The following is a 24,763-nucleotide window of genomic DNA, read 5'->3' as shown; positions in this document are numbered from 1 at the left end:
AGCAGCAAATAAAATGGTTTAAAACATTTTCTACTGTATAGAACAGATAATTCTGCTAAGAATTTATGTATAGTAGTACTTAATCGGCTAGAGACAAATTCAAAGGCCACGCGTGTATAGTCTCAATTCTCCCCCTAGTACGCATGCACGGTCGCTGGCTGCCTCCCAAACGCACATGCTTTGATGCTTGTCTCAAAATTCCAAGGCATCTTCGGTCTAATGATCAGTTCAAAGACAGAGATTTTGCTGCATAACGGGGTTGCCAATTGGGGTTAGTTAGTTGGACAGAGCAGAGAAGGTAGCGTCCACGCCACCACAAAAAAACGCTATCGAAATCTCATTGTTTTATCGACGGCTCAACATCGCCGTTTTGGACTTTTACAAAAGTCAAATTTGCTTCGATGTTCATTCCAAATAAGAAATCGCCCTCGATGTTCATGTCCCAACCTCCAAAAGTGCCTACATGTTCGATCGCTATTTGCTCGGCCATTTCAAAATTTCTTTTAATTTCAACACGGAATCTTTCCACATTTCAGGCTGTGTATAGATCCAATGGACGGCCCAGTAAAAGCCCAGTAATGTGGAAATACGCTTTCCGGCCCAGAAGGCGTGTTTCGTGCTGTGCGTGGCCCGCGAGTACCCGCGAAGCGCGAATGCACGATTACGCTTTCGAGCCCAGAACGCGTGTCCCGTAATGTGCGCGTCCCGCAAAGTATCCGCGAAAGCACAGCGCACACGGCGCGTCGCTGGGCCCACCTACCAGAGAGTGCCTCCGCCGTAGCCAAGCTCGCCGCCGGCGGAGACGATCGGGGCGGCGGAGGCCGAGCTCGGCGGAGGCGGAATGGCGCCGAAGAAGAAGCAGCAGCAGCAGGCGCCGAAGCAGAAGCAGAAGCCCAAGCACTCCTCCACCTCCTCCTCGTCGTCCTCGGCCGGCGGCGGCGCCGCCTCCGCCGCGCCGCGGCTCCAGATCTCGTCGGAGAACGAGCGCCGCCTCCGCCGCCTGCTCCTCAACTCCGGAGCGACCGCGGCGCCAGCGCCCGCGCCGGCGGATGCTCCCGCGGCGCGTGCCGAGTCGAGGGAGCAGAAGGCGCGGCGGCTGCGCGGGGTGTACGACAAGCTCTCCCTCGAGGGCTTCTCCTCCGCGCAAATCGAGCAGGCGCTCTCCGCGCTATCGGTTCGTGCTCCCAAGCACTCGTTGAGCACCCGCCGTGCGATGGAATTTGGTCGTTTCTGTTGTTGATGATGATTTGGGGTTTAATTTTTGGGTGCAGGATTCGGCTACGTTCGAGTCGGCGTTGGATTGGCTGTGCTTTAATCTGCCCGGCGATGAGCTCCCCCTCAAGTTCTCCAGTGGCACCGCTTCCTCTTCTGGGGCTGGTATGCGGTTTCGCGGGTTTAGGGCTTAGCGCTTCGTGTCTACTGTCTAGTCTCATTTCTGTTTGAACTGTGAACTCTGCCATCTCTGCGTGTGCATTTGCCAGCATCAACATGTTTGTCAGATCATATGCATGAAGTTGCAATATATGCTTCTGCGCATACAATGATTTGCCTGCGTTCTGTGCTTTACTGGTTCCAAGTTTGAAGTAGTGCTTTACATATTTTGCTGCATTTGTATTTGCGCTGCAGTTATTCTGCATTTTAGGTTCTGCACGTATGCACACACCCATGAACTGCAGGGTTGGTGTGCTCATGCTTGTGTTTTCTCATAGAGGCATGGATTGGTTCGAAACTTTTAAGTGTTGAGTGTTAAGTCTATCATGTTTTGGCTGTGTATGCTTTAGAGTCTGCGTTTTATAAATCCATTATCTAAAAAAGAAGTCTATCATGTTTAAATCAGCTGTTCATTACTTTTCTAGGGCCTTTAGGGACAGAAGGCTCAGTTAAGGTAGTATCAACAGCGAAAGACAATTGGGTGCCACAGAGTCGTGAGTCAGAGGAGGTGCAGGGGAGCAATGAGAGGTTGGAAATTATAATTAGCAGGCGGCGAGAAGAAGATGTGACATTGGATGACGGGCAATCATCACAAGCTGCATGGATTCGGCAGTACATGGAACAACAAGAGGAGGTATAGGTGACAGATGTTCAAACAAGTGATTTTGTTCCTTGGATTGCTGCATCAAATATTGAATATCGATACTCTTTTAATGACTGTTTAAATTTTTAATCTTGTGCAATTTTGCTTTATCTGACAAGTATTCTATTTTCACTCCTTGAAAATATCTTGTATTGTTTTAATATCAAGCTGGTAACACAAGATAGTAATACTTTGGGACTCTCTCTCCGTCACACCAATTTAAATATTTTATCATCTTTTAACTCTTCATTAATTAAAATGCTCTCCAATATGCGTGTTCGACTGTTTATTTTGCAGTAATATGTTTGTAAACATGATAGGAAGCGTTATGTTGCGAACGTAATTATAGTGACATACCTTATTACATTTGTGATTGAAATATTCTAATGTACTGAATGCCGTTTAAAGTTAGTGACAAACATCTTATGCATTTCAATCCACTACGAATTGGATGGTGCTCCGCTAAACTTCGAGATTAAGCTTATTCAATGTATCTCTCTTCTTTTTCTTTTAATTCCTGTTTAATGTATATTGGTGCAATTATTCCTTTTTCTTGCTGCTGATGTTAGGAAGATGATGTGAATTCTAATGATTCCTACACATGGGAAGATCACTGCCCACCAAGTTTGGAAACTGCTGAGGCAAAGCCAAGTAGGCGAAAGAAGAAGGGTACACATAATACTTGTTGAAGGATATCGATTCTATAGTGAACCATATGAATTTTCTCTTCTAATTGTGACTAGGTTTTGAATGCTTATATGTAGTTCAGGCAGGTTTATATTATGCCTTCTTGTTTGATTGTTTTCAGGTAAACAAGCGAAATCCTCATCTGGAAACTCAAAGGAAGATCTCAGCAGTTCAGATAATGTCTTTCCAAATTCTGATATTGCAAATGCTGAGGGTGATCTAGTTGACTCTGGTGCAACTGGAAAGAAATGTGAGAGTCCTGTCCATATGGATGGAGGATCCAGTTTGGAGAAAAAAATGTCCAAGGATGTTGATGAAACCAGCACAAAGGAGGTAGAAGAAGAGGAAGTAGAACTTGATAACCTGTTTTTTGAAGACTCTTCTGCTTGGGAGGCAGTGGCTCCAGAAATACTAAAACAGCAAAAAATAGAGAAATTATCACATGATGGTTATGGGCATCTTCTTGGAAACATAGATGATATATGGAAGAAGGTCATGTGCATCTGCACCACTTTATATTAACGCCCCTCCTCCTATTGTCATATTTATCTTTAGAATTTTGGAGGTGTTTTTGCTGTCTTGGTTCTTGATTATAATGCCGCTTCTCTCAATTTTGTTAGAGAAACCTTGTTGTATACGGAGTAGGATAGTTGGGGTGGCCTTTATGTGCTGCAATGTTCCATGCTACTTGCTCCTAAAAGCTGCATATAAACCATTCAAGTTTCAGTAAATTACCGTACTAGACAGTGAGAAGAGAACACAACTAACATATCTCACTTGTAACGATATTTGAGGAGATCCATTATTTGGGCAATGGGCAGAATGTAACAATTCGAAATATTGCTAAATAAACAATGAACCAACAAAGCTGTTTAATCTCTGGCGTGCATTTGGTTCTAACTATTTATTGTGGTCTGCAGGGAGATTCTGGTAAAATGCCAAAGGCTGTTCTGCAAAAATTCTGTCAGAAACTTGGTTGGGAAGCGCCAAAATACAGTAAAATATCTGAAAAGGATCGTAAATTCATATATGCTGTTAATGTACTGCGTGGCTCTACTGGTCGTGGTAAAAGTCGGAAGGCTGGAGGCTTGACAAAAGTCGAGTTAACTGAACAAGATAAAGAATATGCATCTGTTGAGGTTAGTATTGACAAAATGAACACTCTGTTACTTTCTAAAATATCTCAAAAATAAAAACAATTCGTTTTTATTTCAATGAGAAATGCAAGTCTTCATATATACAGATGTCAATGGCTCCATGCACTATCCTATGCATCCAAAGTGCTCAATGTTCTGTGCAAGAACATCAAAATTCTTAGAAGATGGGGCGTTGCTTTAATTTTGGAGGCACACCAATCCCCAATGCGCATTGGATGGATATGATAGTGCATGTTAATCTGTTTGGGAAGCTATCCCATTTCCACTGCTTATTCAGATTTATTTCTTCATTTTTACCTTTCATGCTTGTTAGTATTAACTATTCTGATTTCATAATACTGAGAAAAGAATATACATATCATCATTCCTTGTCTAGAATTGTATTTCTGAACAATAAACATTTGCTGAATTGGTCGACAGGAAGCACAAAACAGAGTGGCAGCTTTTGCTCTATATCAATTTTTCGCTGATCTTTCATTGCGCCAATTGCTTATTGAACCATATGCATCACTTGTTTTAAGATGGCAAGAAGGTTAGATAAATTGATCTTGCTTTCTTCTGTGATGAATCACGATTTGTTGGGGCCTTTGGGCTACATATTACATGGTTTTGGCAAAAAAGCAGGGGAGTTATCATCATCATCTTCAAGGGTTATGGATACTGAGGATAGTCGAAGAGCTGGTTTTGTGGATAAGTTGTTGGATATGGATGCGAATACAACTCCACATCAAGTTGAGGATGCGTCAGATGGTGCTACATCTGTTGACTCTAGGAGCATCGAGGACAGCTACTCTGTTCATGAGAAGAAAGAGACCTATCTGGTGAATCGTACAGGTAAGCTTTGAATAAAATCATCATTTCAGTTTTTTGTCTTTATGAATAATGTGTGAAACAATCATGATTTGGATGGTGACCATTTTTTACCTTCCATAACCTTTTAATCTGTCACTGATGACAGACTTATCTTCTCCATTCTATCAACTTTCTCGACACCAATGAGGTTTCTCCTATGTAGAATCTATTTTCACAGAATTATAACACCTTTTAGCTATATTTCCATTTGGAATCTTGCTTTATTTCTCTTGCTCACAACATGCATGCCGTGTATTTTGACCTCATTAGTTCTCTGAGATATTCATGCTATATCTTTCTTTTTCTTCTAATTGAAATAATCTTTTTTTTTGTTTTAACTGAATAATGATCAAACGAATGTATTAAGTATTTTTCCTTTATAGATTATTCCTTCTTGCCTCTACTAGACTGCTAATAATGTAAGTGTAAGTATAATTCCTGTCAGGATATCTAATGTGGCTTTTCTATGATCAGGATCGAGATCCGCAGAGCAGGTGGAAAGCACAGTGTTGAAAAAACATTTGGAAAATAAAATGAAGCAGTCGAGCTATTTGGTAAGAGTGATATACATTCTACTATACTGTTCTTCTAATTTAATACCTTTTCTTTTGCCTTTGACTCTTTGTGACGAATTGCCTCATCTTTGTATTCAGAAAATGCTGGAAGCAAGAGCTTCTCTACCAATCTCTAGATTCAAAGATCATTTTCTACAGTTACTGAAAGAGAATGATGTGATTGTTGTTTGCGGAGAAACCGGATGTGGGAAGACAACTCAGGTACCCCCCCACAAAGGCTTCATTCTTGGGCGCTGCCAGTTGTTATTCCAGCTTTAAAAGATAACCATATCATGTGCAAAACATCATCTTTTTTTATGCCTTATCCCTTTATTTGGCTCCCTGAAATTATAATATTTACATTATTGGTGATGGTGAGGCATGAGAAATAGTGAATTATCTGCTGCACGAAACTTGTCATAACAAGTCTGATGGCAGTCGTGGTTTCCTATAGTTTGGGAAGCCAAGTAGCTCTGAAACTCCCACTTGCTTGCCTAACTTGATCTAGGATTTCTAGACTATAGACCTGACTTTTCCCTTAATGACTCTATCATTCTACATTGTTTTTAAAACAACTTGACTAATTGAGTGCAACAGGCTAGGATATACGGGGCCATGCTTAACATATTCAACAGGAAGTGCCTTCCTATGTGTTTTAGGATCTTATTCTTTCCATGGTCCATTTTCACCTATTGGAATGTGTTAATGAACTGATCTCATGATATTCTTCATCTCCCAGCCAATCAGCTTCTATTATTTGACGATAGGTATGCTAGCTGCTATTGGTACAAAGTTAGGTTTGCATATATTCCTTGAACATGTAGAAAGATATTCAATACTAGATGTTATGCAATACCAGCTTGTATAGTTTATTCTGATCTTTCCAGAAGCATGGAGTTTTACATGATTATATTATCTTTCATTTGCAGGTGCCACAGTTTATTTTGGATGATATGATTGAATCTGAGCTTGGTGGTTACTGCAGCATAGTCTGCACACAACCCCGGAGGATAGCGGTATGATCACAGTGCAGACCTTGATCTTTTCTTTATCTTTCCGGTGCAGCATATTAGCAATACATTGCAGGCAATATAAAAATTGCATGTCATATTCATGAAATCACTTCTGGGATAATAAATTCATCATAAAGTACAATATCTTAGTGTTGTTACTGTGAGATCATCTGGTATGCTAGATATCCTTTTTATATGATGATCACGCAGCTTATACTAAACAGATCTAGATTGTTGAATATAACGTGGTATAGCTACTCACTTGTAGGCCATTTCAGTGGCTGAAAGAGTGTCTAGTGAGAGGTGTGAATCTTCTCCTGGATCTAAGGATTCTTTGGTCGGATATCAAGTTCGTCTTGACAGTGCTCGGTATTTGGTCTTTCTCATATTCACATTATTATATGTGTGAAAAAATTCTTGTAATTTTGCATTGAAGATCCCTATGATGTATTCAACTTTGTTCTTTCTACTGTTTTAGGAATGAAAGGACAAAGCTTCTGTTCTGTACCACCGGTATCCTTCTTAGAAAATTATCTGTAAGTAGTGCCGTCATGTTAACATAGTTTGTCTTGTGCAATATTTTTATTGCATGTAAAGCTAACATTATAACATCCCTCCACTTGTGTTTCAAGTCATGTGATGATAGTTCCTAAGAAATTATTTCCTTTTCATGCTAATTTCAGGGGAACAATGATTTAAGTGATGTTACTCATGTAGTAGTAGACGAAGTACATGAACGTACTATTTTGGTATGTACATGTTTGTGTCCTTTCCCTTTACGAATCAGACAATGTTTTCTTTTGTTTCTATGGTAGAGGAAGTCCATGAATGATCCTGATTTCCCAGTTTTCAGGGTGACTTTCTGTTGATTGTTCTTAAGAGTCTTGTTGAGAAGCGTTCTAATCAACCAGGAAGGAAGTTGAAAGTGATTCTCATGTAAAACCAAATTCTTTTTTTTTTGTCTTTATTCTTTTCAGTTTGTAATTTTGTTTACTGCATTGATAATCAGGAGAATCTAATGTTTACTTCCCCATGTGCTTTACCTTCAGGTCTGCTACTGTTGATTCAAGCCTATTTGCTCGGTATTTTGGAGATTGCCCTGTAATTAATGTTGAAGGGAGAACACATCCAGTTTCATCTCACTTCCTTGAGGATGTTTATGAGAAAATGGAGTACTGTCTTGCTTTGGATTCTCCTGCATCAGGAGCATACTTTCAACAGCATGGAGAAAAGGTTTACCTTACTCATTTCTCATTCTTAATGAAGTTTATATCCTGCAACAGCTGCCGTGTGACTCTTACTATTCTCTCTGGATTACTAGATCTGATGAACATCCCCTTGTCTTCATTATATTATGATGAACTATACATGTCTTAGGGTCATATCTCCATGTTGGTCTATTACCTGTGTTTTATTACAACAATTTTGCATAGCCATGAGCACGCCATGCAATTTGTTTAACATATATAACTGACCCAACATGAAGTAAGGACTTGATAAGATACCTCCACAGATAAGATCTATTTAGAACTTGGGATTATTTTAGTGGAAGTGTATGATACATGATTTTACCAGAGACTATATATATAACAGCCATATGATCTTCATATCCTCAGAGCTAGCCAGATGGCCGTTTGGCAATCATTTTACTTTGTGTGTTTATAATCAGTACTGTATACTGATCTTTTTTTTTTTTCATTCTGCTCCAGTGGAAGAATGCTAGTAGCACAGTGAATAATCGACGGGGAAAGAAGAACCTTGTTTTATCCTCATGGGGGGATGAGTCAGTGCTTACTGAAGATTATGTTAATCCTCATTATACAACTGATTGCTATCAGTCATACAGCGAAAGGACCAACCAAAATCTGGTAAGTTTCATGCCCCAAACCAAAAATTTTGCGCTCTTTTTTAAAATATAACTCTGGCGGACTAAAGATTTTCTGTTGCTACCTCAGAAACGCTTAAATGAAGATGTGATTGATTTTGATCTGTTGGAAGACTTGATATGCTATATTGATGAGAACTGCCCCCCTGGCGCTGTTCTTGTTTTTCTTCCTGTAAGTTCAGGGTGTCACGCCAGCTTAATGCTTCATTTCTTAATAAACACCTTGCAATATTGATGATTGATCACCATTTTTCGTCTGTGATGCTGCTCAGGGAGTCGCAGAGATTGATATGTTGATTGATAGATTATCTGCTTCTGTTAGATTTGGAAGGGAATCATCTGATTGGATTCTTCCTTTGCATTCACTGCTTGCACCCACTGATCAAAGGAAGGTGTTCCAGTCACCACCAGAAAACATTCGCAAGGTGATTCTCTTCACCCAGGACCTACTGAGTACTTAGTTACTTACGAGTACTTACGACTTTTGTGCTTCATGATATTGCAGATTATTGTCGCCACAGACATAGCAGAGACCAGCATTACAATTGATGATGTAATTTATGTAGTTGATACTGGGAAGCACAAGGAAAATCGCTATAACCCGCAGAAGGTCACCTTTCTCTTGTTTGTGCCTGTAAATTTGAATGAGTACAAATATAGCACTTGTACAATCCTTTCCCAGGGATTTTATCCCTTTTATTTTCATGATTTGTTTGTCTATGGTGCACCTTCGATCTGCCAAGGCTGAATAAAGTTGTCCTCGATGAGCCTGTCCATTTGGTTAAATTTGTGCTGGTTCTTTATTGGAACTAGACCATATATGTTAGAAACTTTTGGACTCTGGTCTTGTCTTTGTCTGTTAATGGATCTTGTGAAAATTGCATCAGCTGGTCCATCTAACATAGCACTGCTACCATAAAGATTTACCCTTAGGTCCGTTGTCATCAAAACTTCAAGTTTTTTTTATTAATATTTAGTAATGTGTGGTTTTCTTTACAAAATTCTATCTACTGGATGCCTTTGCACTAAAATTGACTATTTAGTTATTTAAAATCTTGGAAGTTAAATTCTGATTGAAGTAACATGCTTGGATTCTATATAAACAAAAAATGCTTTTGAAAGTCAAAATAAAAATGCTTGATGCTTGGCAACTTGGCATTATTTGTTGTGGGGTTCTATTAGGCTACATTGTGAGCTCATGGGTTGGACTTCTTTAACCCATGTTTACCGGAGTAATAATCACATGAAATTCATAAGTTGGCCATGAGCTCAGCCTATCAACTTTTTTATGCATGTGTTGATATGATAAATCATCTCAAAACATATCTAATAGAAGCTGTTTTGTCATATTTTGTTTGCAGAAAATGTCAAGCATAGTAGAAGATTGGATTTCTCGTGCAAATGCAAAACAGAGACGAGGACGGGCTGGTCGTGTGAAGCCTGGGTTGTGTTTCTGCTTGTATACTCGCCATCGTTTTGAAAAAATGATGCGCCCATTTCAGGTTCTCTAGTTACAAAAAGATACTAAATTCAAATTCTGCACCAGAGATTCCATATTTTAGTATCTGTAACATATAAAAAAATGAGTTTGCTTACGAACATGAGCTATGTTTATGTTAATAGTTTTGCTAAGGACAAGTACAATTGTCCTAAGCAACATCTGTAACCATCATGCTTTGATATTTCTGTCTATTATGCTTGAAGGTGCCTGAGATGCTGCGGATGCCATTGACTGAGCTGTGTTTGCAAATAAAATCACTTCATCTGGGTGGCATAAAGTCATTTCTTTTAAAGGTATATTTTATCTTATCCTCATCACTTGTCTATTTTTGTTTTCTTCACATGCATCTATGCAATCTTGCATGATCTCTCTAAGATTGTATGAACGGTTATGCTTCTCTGAATGTGTTTGTGCAGTATCATTAGTTGATGCAGTTTTTGCTAGGAATTTGTGGACAACTATCTGTTCTACTTTTTTTCTTTACCAGAAGTTCTGCTTTCTGTTTGTGTCAGCTGTGAAATTGTGATGCCAAATAATCATATTTCATATCGTATTGTTTCAGGCCATAGAACCCCCTAAAGAAGAAGCTATCTCCTCTGCTATTGACTTGTTATATCAGGTTCTATTCTGCCTTTTGTCATATAAATCTTTATTCATGTGTGCATATTAGTAGCAGAAACATTTTTGGCATATCCTTTTGTAGTTCTTAACCAAACTTTATACTGTCTGGTGTCATGTGTAGGTTGGAGCATTTGAAGGACATGAGGAATTATCACCTCTTGGCTATCATTTGGCCAAATTGCCAGTTGATGTTTTGATTGGAAAGGTGCGGCTAAAATATAATTTTCTGGCTCATTCATCAAAAGTGACATAGATATTTAATGCATACATTTCAGCATAGTAACTAGCTACATGTTGTTGTTTGCTAGCATTTGTCTGTGCATGGCTGTGTGGCAATATCACCATAAATTCTTCAATGTATGTAAATATATGAGTTAGTTGTAGGCATTAGAGTTGTATAACTTTTTATATTTCCAAATAAGAAAAGATAGCTTGCTGTATCTAACCTCACATTTGCATTGGAGATTTTGTTTGTCATGTTAAATGGCGAAGTAGCAGATAGTTGTTAATGTTGTTTCTTTTCTTCAATCTGCGTGCAAACAAAGACAGCCCAGCCCTTTTCATGCCTAATCTATATTCTTATGTACATAAAAAAAATTCCATATGAAATACCTTTTTTTCATTCCATTCCTTAACTACAACTTTAATCTTCAGTTCTTCACTACAGTGCCCTATTCACAATAAACTTCAGTGAGCTTTATTATGTTCCATTTTTTCCGAGAACGCCCATGGGAACTGCATGTCATTCCATTAAAGAAAGAAGAACCTACAGTACATCACAACTCTATTATGTTCTTCATGTCCCTTTGGAATGTCTTTATTTCCTACCTTTTATGTACTTAACTCTAGTGCACAGTAATTTTTGTAGGCAATACTGTATTTTTTCACACCTCTGTAATTGACTAACAGTAAGAGTTTTACCACTTATTTTTCATATCTGTGGCCCTTTGAGCATTCCCAATGGTATTATAGTTCTATACAGATAATTCAGGGTTCATAGAAATAAATAGTTTCTGCATGTTATTAACAAATAATGACAGTAATTGTTATGTTTGTTCCATCGATTTGTGGAGCATTTGTAGTACTTTACCTATTTAATGTTTTGCTTTGATTTGTCTTCTGTGCGACTGCAGATGATGCTCTATGGTGCTATCTTTGGCTGCTTATCTCCCATTCTTTCTGTTGCTGCTTTTCTGAGTTATAAATCCCCATTCATCTCTCCAAAAGATGAGGTATTATGATATTATCGTGGTCAATAATTTATATAATCTGGATATGCACTATCATGACATTGTTTCATTGATAATGCAGAAGCAAAATGTGGAGAAGGCAAAGGCTTCATTGATGAATGAAAACCTTGATGGATCTGCTTCTACAGCAGATAATAAACAATCTGACCACCTGTTAATGGTTATTGCATACAATAAGTGGTCTCGCATACTAAGAGAGGTCATAAAACTTATTTCATCTACTCGAATACAATTTTGTGACATTAGATACATTTGTTACGTGCTCATGTGTACTTAGTATCATGTGTTCCTTTATATTAGACTACTATCAGAGTAATTTTGCAGTATATGTCAGCCTGTAAAAAGAAAAAAGAACATCAGTTCCAAGGTTTTCTAATATGTGATTTTCAATTGCAGAATGGAGCTAGATCTGCCCATCAGTTTTGCCGTTCATTCTACTTGAACAGTACAGTGATGTATATGGTCAGGTTGGACTACCTCAGTTAGTCAGTTTATACTTTATACAAAAGCTTGATGCAAAAGAATAAGATTTTCTTAAGGGCTTATCCGAATTTCAGTTACAGCGTTTATATTTTCAAATGTTAGACTAATTTTTTGGGTTATCAATCAAGGGCACCTTCTTTAACTACATATATGTCACCACCACTAATCTAGTAAGAGAGAATCAGTATACTTGTGTTATGATTTTCAGAAAGTTTCATTCATTAATGGATTTTTTCTGCAAAAATATTTAACCGTGGTAGTGCACTATTCAGCATGGTCTTAATAACACTTCAAATCCTATGGTCTCAAATTAAATGTGTGAACTTAGAAAGACTAAGTTTAGGTGGGTAAATTCCCCCTATGTGTGTATGCTACAAGAAGTCACAAACTGTTTCTCGAGTGACTACTGATTCTATAAGTGCAACCATTGTTAGAGTCAAGTTTAGGTGTGTTAAGTTTTCTTTTTTTTTTCCTCCAGATCTGCTAGAGTCGGTTCAGCAACTGTCTACGTGCAACCATTGTTTCTAAAGTTTATTCATATTTAGTATGAAATATAAAGCTACTCTCTCCGTCGACAAATATAAGGACTTCAAGCTTTTGAAATTTGTCCTTGAATATAACAATGTATAGAGTACTATACTTCTCTTACCAACCACCTCATTTAATTTTCAACTAATTTTACCCCCAACCACCCTTCTAGATTTTTTACGATTTGGTCCTTTTCTAAAACTTATTTTACAAAGAGACCCTTGGAAAAACTTATTCCAGGAATAGTTCTTTTTGTGGCACCAGAGGCGCTGCCGCCGTGGTCCAACTGGACGGCACCAACATCTTTGGCGTCGTCCCCGTGCCACTATGGCACCACGTGGCCGCCCTGCGCTGATGTGGTAGGAGGACAGCGCCCCGTCCACCCACCCCCCACCCCCCTGGCGCCAGCCATACCGGCGCGCTCCCCTCGGGGGGTGGGCAACACTTAACTGCGCGGGCCCCACCCCCTCCCCCTACCCACCCATTCGGCCCCTCCCCAGCCTGAGCAGGGCTGTTGCGCTTTCTCTCTCTCCCCCCTCCCTTACCTCCTCAAATCCACTCACTTTGGAGCCGTTTTTCATGAGATTTTTTGGGCTAATCGAAGAGCAAGGTATTCTCCTCCATTGTGGCCTCTTTTTTTTCGTTTTGATTGGTGGAATTTTGTAGATCGGAGGGTAACCCTTAGAACCAATTTTTTATTTTTTGCAAATTTCGTGATTTTGACCGTTGCAAATTGGGATTTGTTGATTGTAGTGTTAAATGTGTGCAATGTGCTCGTTGATGCTACGATTATTTGGAGTATATATGTGGTCATGTTGATTTTTAGGTGAGACATGAACGGGGTTGTATGGAAAAATCGATTACCACATATATACTCCAAAAAAATCCCCTAAAAATCAACACATGTATACTAAAAAAAAATCGTAGGACCAATGAGCACATTGTACACATGTAACTCTACAATCAACAAATCCCCATTTGCAACGGTCAAAATCACTTTTTTTGCCAAAAAAAGAATCGGTTCTAGGGTTACCCTCCGATCTACAAATTCCACCAATTAAAACGAAAAAAAGAGAGGAGGAAATGGAGAATACATTGCTCTTCGATTTCCCCAAAAAATCTCGTGAAAAACGGCTCCAAAACGAGTGGATTTGAGAAGAAGAGATGACGGGGAGAGAGAGACAGCAAGAACTCTGCTCAGGCTCGGGCTGGGGAGGAGGGGGTGAATGGGCAGGGAGGGGGTGGGGCCCGCGCGGTTAAGTGCCGCCCACCCCCTGGGGAGAGTGCACCATTATGGCTGGAGCCATGAGGGGAGGGGTGGCGCCAGTATGGCTAGCGTTGTCCTCCTGCCACGTTAGCGCATGGCAGCCACGTGGTGGCACGGGGACAGCGCCAAAGATGCTGGCACCGTCCAGTTGGACCACAGCACTAGCGTCTCTGGCGCCCCAAAAAGGACCATTCATGGAATAAATTTTTCTAGGGGTCTATTTGTAAAATAAGTTTTCGAAAAGGACCAAATTGCAAAAAATCCAGAACCACCCTTCCCTCCCTAACTAATACTCATTTAATGAGGGGCATATATCCTTTTCTCTCATCCTTAGTCTCTCCAATGAAGGGTAAAAGTCCTTATATTAATGGACAGAGGGAGTAACTAAATTTCACAATAACACTTTTTTACCCTTTCAGAGACATGCGACTACAGTATGGGACATTATTAGCAGACATTGGACTTTTGGATATTCCTAAAGATAGCCTGGTATGTCTTTTCATTATGGAGAATTGCACTAGGGATATCATCTTTACTGGAATGCAGACTTATATCATGTTGTTCATTTTCTTTAGTTGACTGAGTCATAACAGTGACAATTTTGTATCTCTAGTCCTTTTGTCCTACAAGCTAAGTATATGATGACTAGCAATATATAATCATCACATGATTGGACAGCTAAATGCTACAGTACATATAGAGTTGTAGTTGGAAACATAGGCTCCTGTAGCTCTTAGCACCTTAGTGACAACCTTATGACTAGTTCAGTCAATCACTTCATATATTACAATTGACTAATTTATACCAATGAAAAGTTATAAATGCAATGGTCAAAGTCACATGAAGACTAAAAATTAGATAATGTTAAAAAAGGACTAAATTTGAGGGAGCAAGTTAGTTTCTTTTTGGGAACTTTAAAAGGGTACCCTAACTTAAATTGGTAATGTACTTTCCCAGCCAAATGCTGCCAAAGTCCTCTATTTCTAATTTGAACGGGGACAGACATCATAATCGATCTTCTAATGTCAATTAATCCTAATATTTTTCAGAGGCCTGTGGATGGAACGAGGAAAAATACTCTTGAGAGTTGGTTTGCGAATATGTCTCTTCCATTTAACTTATATGCTCGTTACTCCTCAGTTGTCAAGGTAATGGCATGATTGCTAAACATTTTTGACTTTTTTTAACATGTGCCAAAGTACAAAATAAATATGATCATGTTGATGAGATTAATATCCTAGTGTAATGCTTGTTTACCTTTAGTAATCTGTATAAGCTGTTGTTTCACTTAGTTCAATTTGACGCTAATATGGTTCATTTCTGGAAAATGCTTATGTGGCATTTGCAGTCAGTCATATGCGCAGGTCTATACCCTAATGTTGCAGCTACTTTAGAGGGTGTTGATCCAGGAGCTCTAGGTGGCAGGAAGCCATCTGATTTTCTGTCTGGAAAGGACCGTCCTCGATGGTATGATGGACGACGAGAAGTTCACATACACCCATCATCTATGAACCACAGCTTGAAAGCTGGTCAATATCCATTTTTGGTGTTTCTTGAGAAGGTATCCTTTTGACTTGAACATGAATGGGGTGCACCATTATCATTATGTTGCATAAGATACACTTGTAGAAATGTGGAATGATATACCATATAAAAAAGTATTTACGATGGTGATCTGAGGAAAAAATATTGTATTTTTGAATCTCTGATACTTTTGATTCTCTCTATTCCCTATATTCAGGTTGAGACAAGTAAGGTATTTCTACGTGATACTAGTGTTATTTCTCCTTACTCGCTCCTTCTGTTTGGTGGTACCATGGTTATCCAACATCAGGTATTGTGGTCTCTATCCAATCCTAGACTATTAGGCTTAAGATACCGAACCCCCATCCTCTTATTTCTATAAGGGATGCAGTGCCTGTGCCTTTTCTTGTGCTCACATCACATGTTAGATATTGGCACTTGTCAATCAAAAGAGAAACTACTCAGTATAAATTATTAGTTTTTGTGAGTAATATATGTGAAAAGTGAAAAATTGCATCAATTTTAGGGCTTTCAGTTTCACATCGATCTGTTTAAATCAGTTAGGCAATTTTTCCTCCCATGTTCTTGTTTAAGGGAAATTCATTTAGAAACTGTTGGTTATTAACTTATCGTGTATATTTTTGTGCATTAACTATTAAATGGTATCTTTAGCTAATTGTAATCAGTGGGGAAACTTATTGTCTTTTTTTTTAACAGACAGGAGTGGTTATCATAGATGGATGGTTAAGGCTGGCAGCTGCTGCACAGACTGCTGTCCTATTCAAGCAACTTCGCGTAACACTTGATGCTGTTCTGAAAGAATTGATAAGAAAGCCAGAGGTATGGTGTCTCCCCTTGTTTTAACGTACAAGGAATAACACCTACTCATGAAATGAGATATTGTGCAGCTGTAGTGTCTCCTGCACATCTCATCATATAATTTCTCTCCCTGACCTCATTGGCTCACTGTAATAAAAGGCTGGTTCACTTGTATAGCTTTGTGGAAAGGCTTGATACAATACACGCGGGATAGTTTACAGTCAATATGCTGCAACTTGTATTTTCTAATTATCTTGTTTGTATGGTCTGCTTCCAGATGGCAACTTTTGTTGACAATGAAGTGGTCAGATCCATTATTCATTTACTGTTAGAAGAAGAAAAGGCCCAACAAGCATGAAATTATGGTAATCTCTTCATATTAAGTTTTTTCTTGTAACGTAACTGAAAGATCAGTGTCAAATATTATCTCACAGATACAGTAGTCACAACTTGGCTATTTGTGGAGCATTAGAATTTGCATGGAAATTAGTTTCTTCGAGTTTTGCATGGAACTCCTGCCATAAAAATAGACCTGTAACAATAGTCGCATGATTAGCATTTTGCTTGATCACTTGTAGCAGTTATTGTAAGTATGAAGTAACTATAGTTGGCTTGGTATTGGTAGCTTTCTTCAATGCAGCAGCTTAATTTCTGTGTTTTGTTTCCATTAGGTCAGTGGATTATGGTATACCATATAACAACGGAAACATAGCAGAATCAACTTCAGAGGTTAGGACACTAATTTCTGGATGCACATTATTATTAGAATGAATACTTATACTTCAATAACTACTACTAATATTTTGTGTATATGTCCTTTCAAAAAAAATATTTTGTGTATGTTTATGTGCATCTGAATATCTGATATCTCTAACTCTGCCCAGTCAATGAGAACTACTCTTGTATATCCTTTTGTGTCCCCTCCATGTGATCCTATGATTTCTTCTCTCTTACACACATGAGAAATCGTGAGTATGTCCCACCTTGTCCATTCCATTTGACAGTCCAGCATAAGTGCCGTGCACGTTTCACGGGCCGCCAATAGGATGGACTCGCTAGCAATGCATATCCAAGTATTGTCGGCAGCTGCTGGCCTTTTTCCAGCAAATTGACTTGACATCTATACGCTAGCCTTTCCTACAACATAATGGATGAGATCTAGCTGCTGCAGACTGATGATTCTCAGGCCTTGCTTATGTTGCTGTTCGTTTTGTTCTGTGCAGGCATCCAAACTGTTCTCTCTTGCCCCACACTCCGTAGCCATTTTGGCTTGCAAAGCTTGGTGATTGGCATTTTTGAAGCTTCAATGCAGAAAGGGGCATTTGCTTGACTAAGCAACAAAAAACAGATATATGTTACAATAGAGAAAAAATTCTTGAAATTCTTCCTGTCCCTGATGTGGAACACAAGTACTTCCTCCGTTTCACAATGCAAGTCATTCTAGCATTTCCCACATTCATATCGAGATTAATGAATCTAGATAAATATATATGTCTAGATTCATTAACATCAATATAAATGTGGGAAATGCTAAAATGACTTACATTGTGAAACGGAGGGAGTATACCTCAATTCGTCCATGTAAGGAAAGACTGCAGCAAATGGAGCACAGCTTGTCTAGAGTATTCATTCGCTCGAATGCAATTTCCTTTCGCAAGAATTTGCTATGCCGATGAGATCCTGTATGCATGTTAAAAGGTGTACTTCAATGTTATAGTAAGGAATAGACTAGTGTACAGTGGATGATATCTTGCGTATCATGAAACTGAACATATACGCTTGCCTACGGCTACAAATACTTATTCAACGCTGAGCTTCGTGAACTCCGAGGATCTGTACTGTTGGAATGGATCAGGGTTGACGTTTGTACCTTCCGGTGCTATTAAACCTTTGACGCAACGAACATGAGAACATGTTCAAATCGAAGTGCTCTTATGTTCAAATCAACTACTCTTGTCCACCGGCCAAGGTCTCCATATGAATATGGACGACTAGTGCGAACCTGGAGAAGTCACAATTTTAGACGCCTACCCAGTTTCAACAGTATATTCTATTACGGCTCTTTGATAGTTGAAAATCTGCAGGTTCTGTTTATTGTGTCATGAGCTGCAGGATCACAGGGTGTCTACCAAAGTAAGGCATCATAGATACCAAGAGAGCTAGCAACATCCAGTATGATGTAAAAGCAAAGGCATTATATCATATGCTCAGAATTGCGAGAAATAGAGTTTGTTATCTAAATACTCTACTAAGCTCCATTTATTTTAAGACCCTGTTTGGCCTGGCTTCAAGCCTCGACTCTTACAGAAAATAAGCTTGTTGTCTAAAATAAGGTGACAACTTGCTGAGTTTGAGGAGAAGGGGATTGAGAAGTCACAATTTTAGACGCCTACCCAGTTTCAACAGTATGTTCTATTCTATGATAGTTGAAAATCTACAGGTTCTGTTTATTGTGTCATGAGCTGCAGGATCACAGGGCATCTACCAAAACAGGGTAATTTTGAACCATGCCATTATAATTTTGTAAAGTTTGAGATATGCCATCGGTATCTCAATGACATGTAGATCCCACATGAGTCAATGACATGTGGGTCAGGATGAACATATCTCAAATTTTACAAAATTATAATGGCATGGTTCCAATTTTCCCACCAAAATAAGGCATCATATCTGCCAAGAGAGCTAGCAACATCCAGTATGATGTAAAGCAAGGGCATCATACCATATGCTCAGAATTGTGAGAAATAGAGTTTGTTATCTAAATACTCTACTAAGCTCCAATAGAGTTTCTTTAGGTCTTATAATGCACGGGAAATATACCATTTATATTAAGACCCTGTTTGGCCTGGCTTCAAGCCTAACTTCTCGACTCTTACAGAAAATAAGCTTGTTGTCTAAAATAAGATGGCAACTTAGTGTTTGCAAGGTGGTACCAAAATTTTATGCTTATTACTAATCAAAGTACTACCGTACCCAGTACCTCCTTGTACCGTAGAATCACTCCTTCCAATATTTTGAGAAAAAGCACAAAATTTTAGCGAAAAAAGCAAAGGAGAAGCGATGGAGAGAGTAGAGTGGCACAGAATGATCCAACTGTCGGCATTTCTGTAGGGCCATTGTTTCAAGAAAGCAGGACAGTAGTGCGACAAGCAGCGGCAGTCACACACGGATGGCTCAGAGAAGTCAGGTCTCGGCAACAACAACGGTTTATACCCATTTCAACCCCCCCCCCCTCCTCCCCTGCCAAAATTTCCATTATCCCCTATCTCCTTCACACTTCGTCGCATCTTCCTATCACTATATACCACTTCACTTTTGCTGCCCACCCAACTACCTCTCTTTCCTTTTCCACAGATTTTACTTGTTCCATTCCACAGAGTCAAGTCCACAGAACGTATGCTCCATGTTCTTGACGTACACGCTGATGATGCTATAGCTTGCATGAGTCAATGTTAAGCTTGTTATGTAATATACTAGTAACAACCATAGTGGAATCTCAAAGCTAGCTTACAAACCTTAAACTATATTGGAGTACTTCTGAAGTGTGAAGTCTGAACATTACCTCCCCCAGAATATAAAATTGCATCGGTCGAGGCTTGTCATGAGCAATTTATATATATATATATATATATATATATGCCCATATGGTCAGACGGGACCAGGCATAACAGTGTAGAAGCACACCCCTGCGGTATGAACATGACATATAGCAATTGAACCCAAAGCATAAACATTGGTACAATATACTAAGACACTGGAATTATACTACTATATATGAGTAATAACTAATTGTCAACATCTATCACACACATTGTTAACACAAACACTAATAATGAACAATTTCTTTCCAAGCTACATGTAGACCAGAGAAAGAGAGGGTCAGAGAGGGAGATAGCTAGCCTAGCCTAGCCTAGCAGTGGAACCGGTACAATATCGACAGATGACAGGTACACATAGAGAGAGAGACAGATAGATCCTTTTGCAGAGGACAAAGAGGAAAGCCAAACGACCCAACCGCATATCCATTTCTTGGAATCCAATGGCGAGTCCAGCCAAAACGTCCGCGAAGCATAGGCATTTCTTGCATCCAAAGCTACGCCGATCGAGAGATTTCGCGCCAGATTCCCCTCCAATTCCCGCGCTTATATATATATCCCTCGCCTTCGCCTCCACCCATTCCTCTTCCTCCTCCTCCTCCTCCTCCGCCATTGATCTCCATTGCCGCATGCGAGAGAGCTTGGAGAACAGACGAAGAAGATATATTGCATCAATCCGTTTCTCTTGGAGGTTGGAGATCGATTGGGATTTCAAGGTGACGAGGAGTAGATGAACTTGAAGTTGAGTCTTGCCATCGATGGTGGTGGTGGTGGTGATGCGGCGGCGGCGGTGGCCAAGAAGAGTAAGGTGGTGGGGGGCGGCGCCGTCGTCGTCGATGGCGTCGGCAGCAGCGCCATTTGTGGCGGCGATCGGGGTAGCAGGGTGAGAGATCGGATGGTCAAGAAGGCGGAGGAGTTTGACCATGAAAATGGAATGGCGGCGACGTCGTCGGATGGTGGCGGCGGCGGCGGCGGCGGCATGGAGCTGGTGCGCTTGCTTCTGTCGGCGGTGGCCGCCGGGGAGGCGGGCGACGCGCGCGCGGCGGCCGCGGCTCTGCGGGAGGTCGACCGCCGCGCGTCGTGCCGCGGCGGCGGCGACCCAGCGCAGCGCGTCGCGGCGTGCTACGCGGCCGCGCTGGCGCCGAGGCTGGCCGCCGGGCTCCGGCCGGCCAGATCTTCGCCGGCGGCCCCAGCGGCCGCGCGGGCCGAGCAGTTTCTGGCGTACACCATGTTCTACCAGGCGTCGCCGTTCTACCAGTTCGCGCACTTCACGGCGAACCAGGCGATCGTCGAGGCCTTCGAGTCCGGCGGCCGGCGCCGCCTCCACGTCGTCGACTTCGACGTCTCGTACGGGTTCCAGTGGCCTTCGCTGATCCAGTCCCTGTCGGACGCCGCCGCCGCCGCCACCAGCAGTTCATCCCACGACGACGACGACAACGGAGGCGGCTGCGGCGACGGTCCGGTGTCCCTGCGGATCACCGGCTTCGGCGCGAGCGCCGACGAGCTACGGGAAACCGAGGCGCGGCTCCGGCGGTTCGCCGCCGGCTGCCCCAACCTACGGTTCGAGTTCGAGGGCATCCTGAACAACGGATCGAACACCCGCCATGATTGCACCAGGATCGACGACGACGCGACGGTGGTCGTCAACCTGGTGTTCCCGGCGAGCTCAAGAGAAGCGTGCGCCGCCACAAGAATGGCTTACATCAACTCCCTGAACCCGTCCATGGTGTTCTTGATCGAGAAACACGACGGCGGCGGCGGGCTCACCGGCGGCGACAACACCACTACAGGAAGAAGCGCGAGCTTGCTCCCGCGGTTCGCCGCCAACCTCCGATACTTCGCCGCCGTGTTCGACTCGCTCCACGAGTGCCTCCCGGCGGACAGCGCCGAGAGGCTCGCCATCGAGAGGGACCACCTCGGGAGGGAGATCGCCGACGCCGTGGCCTCGCTAGACCACCAACACCGCCGCCGCCATGGCGGCGGCGGCGGCGGCGGCGATCACGCAGCAGCTAGCTGGAACTGGAAGGCGGCCATGGAGGGCGCCGGGCTCGACGGCGTGAAGCTGAGCTCGAGGACGGTGAGCCAGGCGAAGCTGCTGCTCAAGATGAAGAGCGGCTGCGGCGGCGGCGGGTTCCGCGTCGTGGAGGGCGACGGCGGCATGGCCATGTCGCTGGCGTGGCGTGACATGGCTCTGGCTACGGCGACCTTGTGGCGGCGGCGACGGCGGCGGCGGCGATGTCGGTGACAGCAGCAGAGAAAATCTCAAACATATACAGTACAGGAAATTTAATAGTTCATACATACATACAAAAAAAAAGAGATCGTCTATGAGTTCATTCTCCTATTTCTTAGGATCGCCTCTAATTAGTTTTTGTTCATTTATTCTTGATTTGCGATGCTTGATTCAAATTCAATTTTGTTCTTATTCTCTTATACTTTGATAGTTCATACATGTATACTAGATTTACTAGATTGAAAAGAATTATATACACATGAGTACATAATAATAAGCAAGGCATGATAATTTTCAGTTAATACATAGTTAGATATATGCATGATCAGCTAACTAAGTAATCCTCAGAGTTAAAGCTAGCTTAATTGTATCCTGAAAATTTTCTTTTATCTTTTTTTTCTCCTACAGAACAGTAAAGTTCCTACTGTCCAATTGACCTCATGCTAAGTCAAAATCAAACTGAGTTTCATATCTTAGGCCGTGTTTAGATCCAAAGTTTGGATCCAAACTTCAGTCCTTTTCCATCACATCAACCTGTCATACACACACAACTTTTCAGTCACATCATCTCCAATTTCAACCAAAATCTAAACTTTGGATCCAACTAAACACAGCCTTAGATTCTTAGATTCAGACATACAGTAAACAAGCTGATCTAGCAGTTACTTTGTAGTACTCCAATCACATTTCAACACTGACAATGCAAGGAAGTTACCTTAACTGCAAAGGTAAAATCATCAAGAATTTACAAAAAGGCGTCAACACATGCATTTAGAAAGGAGATAATACACATATAGTAGGACAAGTAGGCACCATGCAGGAGTGGTTCACCAAACTGTTGGTCTGCACCTAATAAAGATTTGCTGGGCAGATAGCATTGTTGAAATGCTGCCATTTGTGCCGATCTCTTCCGAGCAAAGTTAATTAATCACTTTTAATCTCCTTTTATGAACAGTGTGAGGATAGAGGATAGAGATCATCATAGACAGTGATCTACTTAGAATTAATCATCTGCACAATGGCCCCCACTTCGATCTGACTTTCTCAATTAGCATCGATCGTTCATGCGTGTGAATGAGAATCGATATAATTCTATGGATGAGACATACTAATTTGCTTCTTCTTCATAGCATCTGAAAAAGAAAAGGAAACAGGATGATCCGTACTGAAAAACAATAGGAATTCGGTCCCCCAGATCGACACCATGATTCACCCTAGCATTAAAATCGTGTTCTTTTGCGTGTAGAAAGGTGTAAACCATACAGCCATTTCGAAACGCAAAATCATGTTGAAACTTTAAAAGAAGTACTACGATAAAAGTCCATATTTGCATGCAAACATGTAAAAGAAAAGCCATGGTGGACTAGGCGCCAGCTCAGCTGATAATTAAGGTGAAAAAACAACATAAGTAACTGACACTAAAATATATTTTTTGTACTAAATGGTTGAATAGTCCAATGGTTTGGGATAATTATCCGAGTGTACTCCCTCTTTTCCAAAATATATAATTCATCCCTATAGTTTGAGTTATTTTGGAACAGAGCAAGTACATAAGAATGAAATTGAATATTATAAAGTTGAAAATGGATTTCAACAATATTTCTAATAAATTCATAAATGCAAGGTTCTTATAAGAAACAGCATTGTTAGAAGCTCGAGAAGCGTGCCCATTCATCCACCGTTCTATGTCTTTTGAAGAATAGCGACACGTACGATTTCTCTTTGTGATCAACCAGTACGTGTGAAACTAGCACTCGATTCACAAGAACTATCTTTTTTGACTTATTCAAGATGCTCCAAATCTTGGCCGGAATTCTTAAATTCAGGAGCAAAGACTCTTCCAAATTCCACAGGCAGGAACGCTGAATTCCCTCACCCCGGCCAGATCCAGACGACGCTAACCAGATGCGAATTGTTTTTTTACCTCCGATGACCGAGCAATTAAAGATGTTCTTTTGCTCCATGTTTTCCATCGAATCTCACCAAACTCTGCTTAATTACTTGTTCTGCAATCTCTCAGAATTCAGAGTTTTTCAGGTCAATGTAAGGAACGTATATTTCCATCCTCTTTCTCCAAGGAGTGGACAAAAAGTTCAGGTCACATTCAGAGTTTCAGAAAACGCAGGTCGCATTCAGAGTTTCAGACACTGCATGAGTCCAAACACCCCCCAAATGGGAGATTCCATTTTGGCAGGTGGACATGAAAATGCACCACATGCCAAGCTAGCTTCTTAGCAATTGATGAGCAGCTATCAACGAGACGATGCAAATAGAATTATCCGGCATCGCCGGCTTTTGATTCGATTCGATATTTCGAATTTTCGATCCATCGCTTTCGCCCGTGATTTCTCTCCAAAGTCCCACGGTTCTTGTCGCTGTCGATCGATGCATGCGTTCGCGTGAAGCTTTTTCTTGATTGGCTTCTCGCTTGCAGAAACGATCGATCGATCGGCAGCTCGATCTGGGATATCCCAGTGTGGAATCAAGCACGCGACAGCGACTTGGTTAATCAGCTCTCTGCGTTTTGCTCTGACGAGAATCAGTGACAGGAAATGGAGCTCCTGATAATTTCTAGGGCAGCATCAAACAAACGCGTGTTGCTTTCGATGGACACATTGCCCTCTTGGATTGGGTATAGGAGTACTACTCCTGTGGAGGTTTATTGATTTGGAAAGGAGATCGAATCGATGGAAAAAAAAATTAGATTGAACAATGAGGT

General features: G+C 41.0%; 2 protein-coding genes across 4 annotated transcripts; both read left to right on the top strand.

Moving 5' to 3' along the window:
• Positions 1-698: 698 nt before the first annotated feature.
• LOC9267691 (DExH-box ATP-dependent RNA helicase DExH7, chloroplastic) lies at positions 699-18,038 on the top strand. Of its 3 annotated transcripts, none has more exons than XM_066309501.1 (35): positions 699-1,174; positions 1,272-1,377; positions 1,866-2,065; positions 2,644-2,743; positions 2,883-3,253; positions 3,682-3,900; positions 4,339-4,450; positions 4,543-4,752; positions 5,245-5,324; positions 5,424-5,546; positions 6,254-6,340; positions 6,606-6,706; positions 6,816-6,873; positions 7,021-7,086; positions 7,191-7,273; positions 7,387-7,570; positions 8,047-8,205; positions 8,293-8,394; positions 8,495-8,647; positions 8,728-8,832; positions 9,584-9,724; positions 9,927-10,016; positions 10,286-10,342; positions 10,466-10,549; positions 11,478-11,576; positions 11,656-11,793; positions 11,991-12,061; positions 14,292-14,361; positions 14,922-15,020; positions 15,221-15,433; positions 15,614-15,706; positions 16,114-16,236; positions 16,493-16,580; positions 16,887-16,944; positions 17,439-18,038. In XM_066309501.1, exons 1-33 carry the CDS (start codon positions 842-844, stop codon positions 16,571-16,573), a joined length of 4,311 nt encoding a protein of 1,436 aa, XP_066165598.1. In that variant the 5' UTR covers positions 699-841; the 3' UTR covers positions 16,574-16,580; positions 16,887-16,944; positions 17,439-18,038. The 3 variants fall into 3 exon arrangements, with proteins under 3 accessions (XP_066165598.1, XP_066165597.1, XP_015636403.1); XM_066309500.1 differs by having other exon boundaries at positions 1,857-2,065; XM_015780917.3 differs by lacking the exon at positions 16,887-16,944 and having other exon boundaries at positions 1,857-2,065; positions 17,439-17,961.
• A 2,503-nt stretch (positions 18,039-20,541) lies between these two features.
• On the top strand, positions 20,542-22,056 carry LOC4335878 (protein MONOCULM 1). Its single transcript, XM_015779353.2, has one exon. The coding sequence runs from the start codon at positions 20,542-20,544 to the stop codon at positions 22,054-22,056; it is 1,515 nt and encodes a 504-aa protein (XP_015634839.2).
• Positions 22,057-24,763: the final 2,707 nt, after the last annotated feature.

This window comes from Oryza sativa, chromosome 4, assembly GCF_034140825.1.
Source record: "Oryza sativa Japonica Group chromosome 4, ASM3414082v1".
Lineage (NCBI taxonomy): Eukaryota > Viridiplantae > Streptophyta > Magnoliopsida > Poales > Poaceae > Oryza > Oryza sativa.
The sequence above is the reverse complement of the archived record's forward strand: the minus strand, read 5'-3'. Positions and strand labels throughout refer to the sequence as shown.